We start from the raw sequence: 10589 nt of genomic DNA on the forward strand, positions 1-10589 counted from the left end.
TATTTTCAACCATTATTCCATACGCTGGTTCAGCATTTAGAAGATGCAATAGATGCATAGGTTCCACAATAATAAGTTGGGAGGTGCCATGTGAAAGACTGAAAGTAGACTTTGAATGTCAGGGCAAGGGCGAGAGGATAGCCCAACTGCACCAAATCGAGCTTTACACCCTGATTTTCCTCCTCTAATCCCGCGAAGGAAAGCGAAATGTGAAAAATCGCGGAACACACCCTCCTTCCGTCCTCCGCCAGTGGCAACCAATTCGACCTCCTCTTCCCCCAGTCCGCATCCGGGTTCAGCACAACGCGCGCCGGCAGCCCACATCGCGCAGCCGCGGCAGCTGGGCGCAGCGGTGGACGTCTCCGGCGGCTGGCTCCACCGAACAAGCAGCAGCGGACTAGCAAGGTGATTTTTTTTCGGTTTCGGACACTATCCTGATTAGCTCAGAGCAATCTGCTGTATTGCGTGCTGATTCCGCCCTGATTATTTAGATTGGAGCATGTCGAGTGCGGTGGTGAGCGGCCTGGCCGGCGCCGGCGGCGGCATCATCGCCCAGATCATCACCTACCCCCTCCAGACCGTACGGACCTCTCCCCTCCCATATGACCAATTCCCCACTACCCCCTCCACCCGCTCACTCCCTTCGCTGCCCGATTACAGGTGAACACCCGGCAGCAGACTGAGAGGACAGCGAAGAAGAAGAAGGCCGGCAGTGACGCCTCCACCCTCTTCCAGATGCTCCAGGTGATTCCTCGTCGGCTTCTGCTTCGTTCCTAGTTGCAGGCAGCTGCTAATGCCCTGATGGTTAATTGCGGAACCAAAGTAACTGCAGCTGGTCCAGACGGAAGGCTGGGGTGGGTTGTACAGCGGCCTCAAACCCTCGCTTATTGGCACCGCTGCCTCGCAGGTAAAAGCTCCACTACTCTTTGCTTGCTGTTTCTCTAACTGCGGGACGATTATTCGCTAAGAATCATGGACCTGTGATGATATTGTTTGTCACAGTACGTTGGCCCTTGGGCAATTCAATCTAGATAGCCCGGTTTAATGTTTTTTTTGGTTTGCAGGGGATCTATTACTACTTCTACCAGCTTCTCAAGAACAGGGTGGAAAATGTGGCAGCTGCTCGGGGAAAGAAGGGCCTAGGGGATGGCACTGTTGGGATGTTTTCTTGGCTTGTTATTGCAGCTATTGCTGGGTAAGTCGTCTACTTGCACGGTAATTCAACCCATCTATCACTTACTTTCTCTGAAATGAGAACAAACAAGTGATGTTGAATGGGTTGCCCAGTTATCCATTGTTGTTAGTCTGAGTGGGCGTTCCGGCAACTGTGAATATAATGCAACAAAGAATCGTGCAGTTGTGCTTGTGGAAGCTACAATTGATTATAATGTATGGGCATCTGTGACTGACTGAAGCAATGATTCACATTGAGTTGTCAGCTTGTGGTCTTTCCAGCCAAGCTGTTTCCGTTCTGGTGGATCATAATTCACCAAACTCAATTATCTCTGCACTTCTAGCTCCTTCGTAGCTGTTTAATGGATTATATCCCATCCATAGTGAATTCGTGAAAGATGCAACTTCTCAATGAAGTTTTTATTTAGTGTATTAGTTGCAGGGGGGAATATTATGGAAAGTTATACCTAACAACGTAAACATGTAAGCTACTAAATAATAGGAATAGTCCATATGGATAACAGGGTTCTGTCCCCCCAACTATTGCAATCATCTAGTTCCATTACCAGCACGGCAGTCCTTTCGTCCATGCCATATCTGTTTGGATTATCCACCTTTAAATTAATCATAAATGTTGGTGCATCTTGTTTCAGTTCTTGGCAGCTATCTTTAGTTTTGGTCAAACTGAAGCATTCCTGTCAATAAAAAAAATACTAAATTGCATGAGATATTGTTCTTCAGGCATGCTCATAGAAACCATTATTTGTTTCAGGTCGATCAATGTTCTTCTTACAATTCCAATATGGGTTCTTGTGACACGTATGCAGGTATTCTCTGTTAAATGATCTCCCTTGATAAATATCACGATTAAGAAACATCAGCATGGGAACGTTGCAATTTCATTGAAGAAAAATGTTACAGAAAGAGCACTAAGTTAGAAACAGGATTAGTGAGACTTTATAGAGGAGGGCTAGCATTAGTTCGCGTTACATCCTAGTGAAGTCAGGCAGTGTTGCGGTTGCCTTCGCTCTCAGTATGTGTACAGCATACTGCCTCTGTCTTTGATGATGACAATAATCCTTGAGGCTGGGTCTCTTAAGCACAATTGTTGTCATCCTTTTGTGAAATTACTTGGAAGTGCATAAGGTCTGTCATTACCAGGCTTGTACCAGCAATGCAACCAGTAATAACATGAAAAAATGTGCAAAGGTTTCTCAAAAAAAATATTGTGCATAGTATTTCCAAATTCCAATACGCTTATATGCTACTCTATATAAAAAGCTATTTTATATCTGATGAATTTACTGCAGAAAATCAGTAGATAACTTTATCCCCCTACTTTCCAGACACATACGCAGGCAGAAAGGAAGATGATAGAGTCCAAGAGGGAGCTTTTGCTGAAGGAAGTATCTAGGGCTAATTCAGTGGATGTTTCAGTTCTTAAGGATAGGTTAGCTAAACTTGATTCTGAAAAACCTCACCCATATGGCACAATTCAAGCGGTGAGCACTCCTTTCCTCTAGTTTTGAATCTGATTCCTGTAATGCTGAACATAGATAATAAAAATGTCATTTGTGAGTGTCACAGCTCACATATATTTTTTTAAAGAGAATATATTCATGATATTTTTGCTGGAGTTGTCGCCTTTAAACTCCAAGTCGCATACAATTTATCTACCGAGCCTAGAAGCACCAGATAGGTCGAGCATGCATCTTGATTCACTCCACCAAATATTAGGCTCAAATATATTCTTCGACCACTTTACATTTGCATGTTTAGTTACTGCGCATTATATTATAAGTATCATCTGCGGAAACTTGCATGCATATGTTCGAACATTAATGAATAATGATGACACATCTGAACGCTGCAGTTTCCGCTGTCTACTGTCCAGTATTTCTAATTAATTAGCTTTCTATTTGAGCAGTTTTACGGTACCCTGGTACTCCATGAAGAGTGCTGGGAGTACCAATAAAATCTTGCCCTTCATTTGTGAGGGTATTATAGACTTTTCATCCAGCACCCTGTGGCTTATGTCCGGGGGTTCTGATCTGAGTGCACGAGTCTGTTCGTCATGATCATTCGTGCCTCGCTGCTGCCTCCTCTGTGGTTGACGGCAGGAGAAAATTTAGTTGCTGAACTGATGCACGTAATACTCTGATCCCTGATACAATACGAAACAATGAGAAGCTGAGCAAGCTTCTGGCCACAGCCATGATCCCCAACATCCGAGCACCTGGAGTCCCCGATGATGGTCAACGCCGTACTACTAGTGCTACACATAAATTGTTAGAATTGTTCCCTGATTAACAATCAAATCAGTTGTTCGTTATGATCTGCTACTTTTTCACAAGAAGGATGCTAGCTTTCATGTCCATGGCATGAGAGAATGTGGGTGAATTTAGTTTGTTTTTGAAGCTGACCGGCCGCGGGATCTCCATTTCACCGTTGTGCATCTCCGGCTGACCACGTTCTTGTCTGATCGCTTCTCGCAAGTCGCCATGGTCGTTGGGGCTGCCGCCGCTGCTCCTTAATCACGATGGCTTTTTATGGGAGAACCTAACAGAGCGTGATCTGCCCATGGGATGTCTCGACGGCCGCCGGCAGGGCAATGTGCCTGTCCCAAATAACGTTCTCTTTTCATGGGAGAACGGATAGCCAATTTCTCAAAAAAAACGTGGTAATTATTTTATGATTACTATTTTACCCCTAAGTCAAGGTACTCCGGAGTTTTCAGAGATGGTACTCCTTTTTGTCTTCGTTAGAGTACCGGCCTGTGTTATCTGTTGGATTGAAACAAATTAATGGCTCATATTAATTTTAGGGTACCGTAAAAGTTCTCTTCTATTTCTCAAATGAAGTTACCAGACATGATCGTACTTACTACTATCAGTGTTAAGCAGGTTCGGGAGGTCTATCGTGAATCAGGCATACGTGGATTCTGGAAAGGACTTGTTCCAACCCTAATCATGGTTAGTTATCTGTTTCAAGAACATCAGAACTACTAGGTAGTGCATATATATGTAAGTCCAAATGTTGAACCATGTAAACTGTCAGGTATGCAATCCGTCGATTCAGTTTATGATATTTGAAACGCTCTCAAAGCATCTTCGATCAAAGCGGTCAAAGCAACTACCCAAGAAGAACATCACTGCTATGGAGGTAAGGAATGTTTGTATATAGCTCATGTCTCTGTATTTGCAAACATTTGCCAAAAGACTATCTTCATAGAAGCTATGTTTTTGTGTTTTCAAAATGTGCATGTGTATGTCTTCCTAGAAACTCTTTAGACCTTGTATCCATAACAAGTGCAGGTTTATATTTCTCTTATCAATATTCTAGAGCAGATGCTTCATGTATTAAATATTCTTCATTGGTTATTACTTGAATTACCTCTGATCATGTATCTGCAATTGTAGCATATTCCATTACATGATTGTATTTCAACACACTTGTTGTGATTATTTGAGAAAGCAAGACCATTTAGTCACATTACCGTGTAAGAAAACAAAGGGCTAGGACATGTTAGATACTCTTGTTAGTTATATGCTGCATGTTGTAAAATTTAGCATGTGCGGTGACATTCAGGGAGGGATGATTCTTATTATTTGAATACTTTTTGGTCTGTTTTGGGTACAGATACATTTGTGTATCTGTTATACAGTTAGACAATTAATTATTTCACTCAGTCTTGTTCCATATCCCAGATTTTGTTTGTTTATATTTTTAGATCCAACGCTAAATAACAGTATAGCTCTTGGATTTTCCTAAATATATTTCTATGTTCCACATTCTCAGTATTTTCTCTCGAGCAGGTATTCTTATTAGGCGCAATGGCAAAACTGGGAGCTACTGTTGTGACATACCCATTGCTAGTGGTTAAGGTAAATTTGATTTTACAGACTACTTTTGAGTTTTAATTACCTTATCACCTGCAAAGTTTTAGCACTAAAGCGTGTGCCCGACACATACTCTGCACATACTTATCTGAAACCCTTTTGGATAAAACTGAATTGTGGTAGAAAATCGTGCTGACCTTGAAGTCTAGGAAAATCTGAAATATATGGTATTTGTGAACTTATCCAGAAGAGACAATTAGATTATAGTAGTAGCTTGCTAAGTGACTGATGCAAGTTGTTACTCTTCCTCGTCCACTTCTGTACTCTGTTTCACCCACCGATGTCATAAGATATATCTTCCACCAAAGAAACTACTCCATCTGTGCTGAATTATAAGACGTTCTAGCACACGTATAGCTCACTTTTCTAGTAACGCAGAGAAAATCAGAATGTCTTATAATTTGGTACAGAGGGAGTAGTACCTTTTCTCCTGCAGTGTTGCACAAATAGCCCCATCAGTAGGTTCACTATCTGGTTTCTCTCTGATGCATAGCATCATAAGTGGCTGGTTCTATCATTTATGTGACCGCACAACATCATCAAACTTCGACCTAAGAATAATTCTGGATCTGCTGTGGAATGTGGATGCAACTAGTTGCACCAATGCACACCTAAAGACAATCAGGCATGCATGCAGCTACACAGACCAATCTGGGTGGTGTGCAAAAAGGGTTTACTTTAACAGCAATTTTGTTCAGTCTTTTCTGATCATGTATCTTATCCCTTGCAGTCTAGGTTGCAAGCAAAACAAGAAATAGGAAGGAATGCCACGTCAAGATACACAGGTATATCTTAACTTTTCTAACCAAAACATGTTACATTTTTTAATGATTTTCTGAACAGGTTTGCTCTAGTGCATGATCACCTGCCTTTCATGTCATATGCATCTAATCGTCTCATTTAAGTTGGAGAGTAACGTAAGACTGGCTGTCTGTATTTAACAGGTACAATAGATGCGATACTGAAGATGATTCGGTACGAGGGATTGCATGGATTTTACAAAGGAATGGGTACAAAGATTGTACAGAGTGTTTTTGCCGCCTCAGTCCTTTTTATGGTGAAGGAGGAGCTGGTTAAGTTTGTAATTCTCTTAGTTGCCAGAAGTAGAACTCTGCTTCTTACTAGGTCTAAAAAAGTATAGGTCTTCTTTCATGATCAGATTACTTATTGCATGTACATGTAGAAAAAGTTCGCGAAGGTATATATATGTAGAAAATTTAACGTTGACTCCAATTTTATTTCCATATATGTAGCAAATCCAAAAGATCATATGTTGTGGAAGTATGTTCAAACAAATTCAAACATGATTTACAACTACCCAATATAAATATTTGTGAAGAACTTTGTAGTCAAAGTTTCAAAAGTTCGGCTCTAACATTGAACCAGACAATAGTAACATTTGCCAGATTGACTGGAGACCTCGAGATAGTACCATATAAGAAAATATTTGTCTGCAACACCCAAGAAAATAGCAGCATAATTCGTCATCCATTCGAGATAAATGAAAGCAAATACATGCATTCGAGATGAATGAAAGCAAATAACAGTCCTAAACAGAAATACTTTTATACTTGTGCGAATGGGTGTGGGTTTTCCTAAAATTGCTATATGTGTTCTGTTGTGTGATTTTGATGACACTAAGTAGACAAGGTAATCTTAATATTTAACAGCACCTGCAGAACAAACCTAGAAACGTAGTAAAATATTTCAATGCAATCACCGTCCACCATATAACAAAAAAAAAGGCAAGTAAAACCATGTTCTCATGAATTCAGCCGATGGCTCCACGGTGCTGCCTATGTTTGCGATCAGCTTCCGTCTCCGAGAAATCACCCTGTGATATGTCTGCATTCTCCTGAAAACAGAGAGGAAATCTGTATGAGTATTTACTATGAAAGATCGCATCAAGCAGAACATGGTTGCTCTCTTTGTTAACTTATAAGACAGTTTAGATAGGGTATAACTTAGTTGCACATTAGTTGAAGATAACTCGAATGATGAGAATTGAAGTTAAGAGAGTAACCTTGCAGGCAAGCGGGTAAGCTTATCGTGGAGCCACACAAAACAATTCGTGCAGCGAGGCGCCCCCTGACTAGGCCTAAATCGTGGAGCCCTTCTCACGGGCCTCAGGTACATTCCCTTCTGGTTGTTGATGATGTATGTGAAAGATGCGACATCTCCAGATTTGTGAATATAGATAAGTGTGATGACTGTTCAAAAAAATAATAAGTGTGATGACTAGCAGTTGGGTTAATACTACATTTCTAACGAACATTTAATAAATTTTTTTATCAAAACATGGCATTGAACTAAATGTAAAAACAAAAGAAAAAGAAAATCTGACAGGTAATTAACTGGGCCATCCGGACATTCTTAGTGTGTTATGAGGCATGCATGTTACATGTCATGTGCGTCCTTTAAGAAATGAAATTTGTTCCAAATGTGGATTTCATAAGCTTTTCTCAACTCGGATAGGACGGTGAAATGGATTAGCAACCATCAACCCATTCTGGCATTCAGATAATTGTTTAAAAGGTATATTTCTTAGAAAAGTATTATCATAGTATTTATATGATTTCAACCCTTAGGTATTTTGGCTAACGATCATGTTTACTGACCTATTGACTCACATACTTCGTATTTATGCCCGTATGTTGTGTAATCAACCAACTTTTTGGTGGTAATTATTGTCGTATCCTATTTTTAAATGATCAAATTTCTCCCTTTTATGATTTTACCACTATATCCTGTTGGATCCCTGGAATTGGAAAACATAGTAATAGAAAAAACACGAGATTGATCTAAGTACACTATATCTTGAACACTATATCTAGCTAAACTCGAACAAAGAAATTGATTGTTCTAGTAGTTTATTGATACTATTCACAATGAGGCTTCTTTTTGTGGGAAACAATGGGGTTTGTCTCTTCATCTATGGTAGTGAACCCATCCCCCCTCTGTTTCACATAAAAACTAATCTGATGTGACACATTTTAGTACTTCCTCCATCAAGTATGTGAGGTCTATTCGTAATTGAAGTCTAATTTAACATACTTTTATTAACTGAATACGAGTGATATGCCATAAAGAATATGTCATTTGGAACTTCGTTCAAATACATACACAATGCTATATAAATCATACTATTTTATTAGTAAATTCAGGGTCAAAGTTAGACTAAATTTTTGAGGAGCCTTACATATTAGTTTGGAAGGAGAGAGTATTCCCTCCATCCACAAATAGTTGTACTTCTAGGTTTTTTTCCTTAGTTCAATTTTTTTATGTTTGACCAACTTCATAGAATAAAATAGAAATATTTACAACACCAAATTAATATCACAAGATGCACGTTGGAGTGTAGTGTCATAATATAATAATATTATATTATATATTGCTATAATTTCACCTAGAAGTACACTTATTTGTGGATGGAGAAAGTTGGTTTGTTAGAGATGCTTAACAAATTTGGGTTCTAAAAGATAGAGACATATATGGGGTTTTATCTAGCAGATTAAAAATCCTAGTTGTTGGTTCAGCTAAAACTACTACAAGGTGAGTATTAACGTCACAATGCATGCAATATTAGCATGGTAACTATGACTATGAAGTTTCCAAAGAAAAAGTCATGGTCATATCTGTATCATGTGCACGTCAACATCGAGGTCTAGGTCATGCATGTCCCTGATGAGGATGATGGATCGGTAGGCGTAGTGGCGGACCTTGTGGAGGCAGTGGCCGGGCTTGTTGTGGGTGCAGTGAGGGCAGACCACCTCAGAGAAGTAGACGTAGATCAGACTCATTTCCCCGCAATGTTCCTTGCAGGGCCACCAGAACTTGATCTGCAGCAGCACGGACAACCATTTTGTGGTATCGTCCTTGTCAATGGTGCTCACATGGACCATATCCTCCACCACGGTCTCCTCCCCCTTCAAGTACACAATAAATATGAGCACACGATTTCTAGGTTACCTTGCAATCCGTCTAAATATTTTCTTTAAAATATTGTTTAAGATGGAGTAAATAAAATGATCAAATGTAGTATACTAAGATCATCAATTCATTTTTAGTTCATCTATAGATGTAATTTATTTGCTATATAATTGGTCAAAATTTATTAAACTTGACTTTCACCAAAACGAAAACACAAAGTAAACAATAAGATACATGGAGTAAGTAAAAAAAAGCATAGCACTATAGGAGGAGAAGGTGTACCAGGCCCAAGCTAGGACATGCTACCAGTTTTAGCCATGAGGCTAGGGCCAAAAGCCTTAAAGCCCCACACGCAATAAGTATATGACTTCTTCTCGTCCAAAGATTGAATGTCAAGCGGTTTCTAAGAACTTGCCTATATGGGGATGGTAACGAGTTTGCTGCCCATCAGGTAGTGCCTTCAATTCCCATCCCCATTTAATATTCGAGGAGACTTTTCCTCATCCCCATCCTCATAGGGTTCAGGCAGTGATCGGGCTCCCCATTAAGAAGTTAAATTCAAATATCTTCTTACAATTTTAGGATCTTACATATTTTTCACATAAAAGTAATAAACTTTATAATAAGTACCTGGTGAAATGACAACAAATTAGTATCATATGCTAAATATTATTAAAATATACTGCACTAGACACAATTTTAGAACATATTTCATATAAAGTATACCAATTTATATGTATATACAAGTATAACGGGGGTAGTGGGGAATGGAGATGGGGAGACCTTTTTAATCCCCATCCCCATTTTAGATAGCGGGGATCAAAGTTCTCCATACCCGTCCCCTAATAGATGAATTCTCCATGGGTTTGCAGGAAACATGCCCATTTGAATCCCTATGCCTATACATACCAACATGCCTAATTCATAGATCATGTAAACTTTTCTTGCTCTCCCTCAAAACCCACAATGTACTAGAATCAAGAAGTATCGGACCCTTGTCCCAGGTCTGGTGCCTTTGCATTCTTAGTACTGACAAACATGTAGGATTTGGATAATTGATAAAACATATGACTATAGTACAAGCCTTTTAATCAAAAGCATCGATCAAGTATGACCTACTATTATCGAACCAGGAAGACAATATAAGCATATCTCAACAACCAAGTTTTTAGCGGGTACACATAATGCGCAAAAATCTCCAGACTATTATTTCAACCAAAAAACCCATCGAATTAATATCAATCGCTCTAAAGTAATTTTTTATGAAAACCGCGAAGTATGCCCAAATACCAGATCTTGGAAACCAATCTAATTTTGTGTTGAACCAATTAAGTTGGTCTTCCCTATTTGTCCGCCTCCCTCCCGACCCTCTAATCTCTTTCCCCTTCCTCACCCCCTCTCTAGCATGGTTACATGAGAGTTGGGTGCCTTCTAAGGACACAATATTGGGAGCATGGGAAAGCATATTGCACAACTTGGGTTCAATCTCTGGACAAGAACCATGACAAGGAGTCTAGGCATTGCTTGATTCAAAATATTGCTAACAGAATTATGCATGAACTCAAAAGTGCATAACATACAGTAAAA

General features: G+C 39.7%; 1 protein-coding gene across 1 annotated transcript; it reads left to right on the forward strand.

The window, feature by feature from the left end:
- The first annotated feature begins 359 nt into the window (after positions 1–359).
- LOC124701782 (peroxisomal nicotinamide adenine dinucleotide carrier-like) lies at positions 360–6341 on the forward strand. Its single transcript, XM_047233878.1, has 12 exons — positions 360–405; positions 492–580; positions 661–744; positions 833–907; positions 1065–1195; positions 1946–2000; positions 2520–2675; positions 4077–4145; positions 4231–4335; positions 4989–5057; positions 5803–5857; positions 6017–6341. The coding sequence occupies exons 2-12, from the start codon at positions 500–502 to the stop codon at positions 6211–6213; spliced, it is 1077 nt and encodes a 358-aa protein (XP_047089834.1). The 5' UTR covers positions 360–405; positions 492–499; the 3' UTR covers positions 6214–6341.
- Positions 6342–10589: the final 4248 nt, after the last annotated feature.

This window comes from Lolium rigidum, chromosome 3, assembly GCF_022539505.1.
Source record: "Lolium rigidum isolate FL_2022 chromosome 3, APGP_CSIRO_Lrig_0.1, whole genome shotgun sequence".
Lineage (NCBI taxonomy): Eukaryota > Viridiplantae > Streptophyta > Magnoliopsida > Poales > Poaceae > Lolium > Lolium rigidum.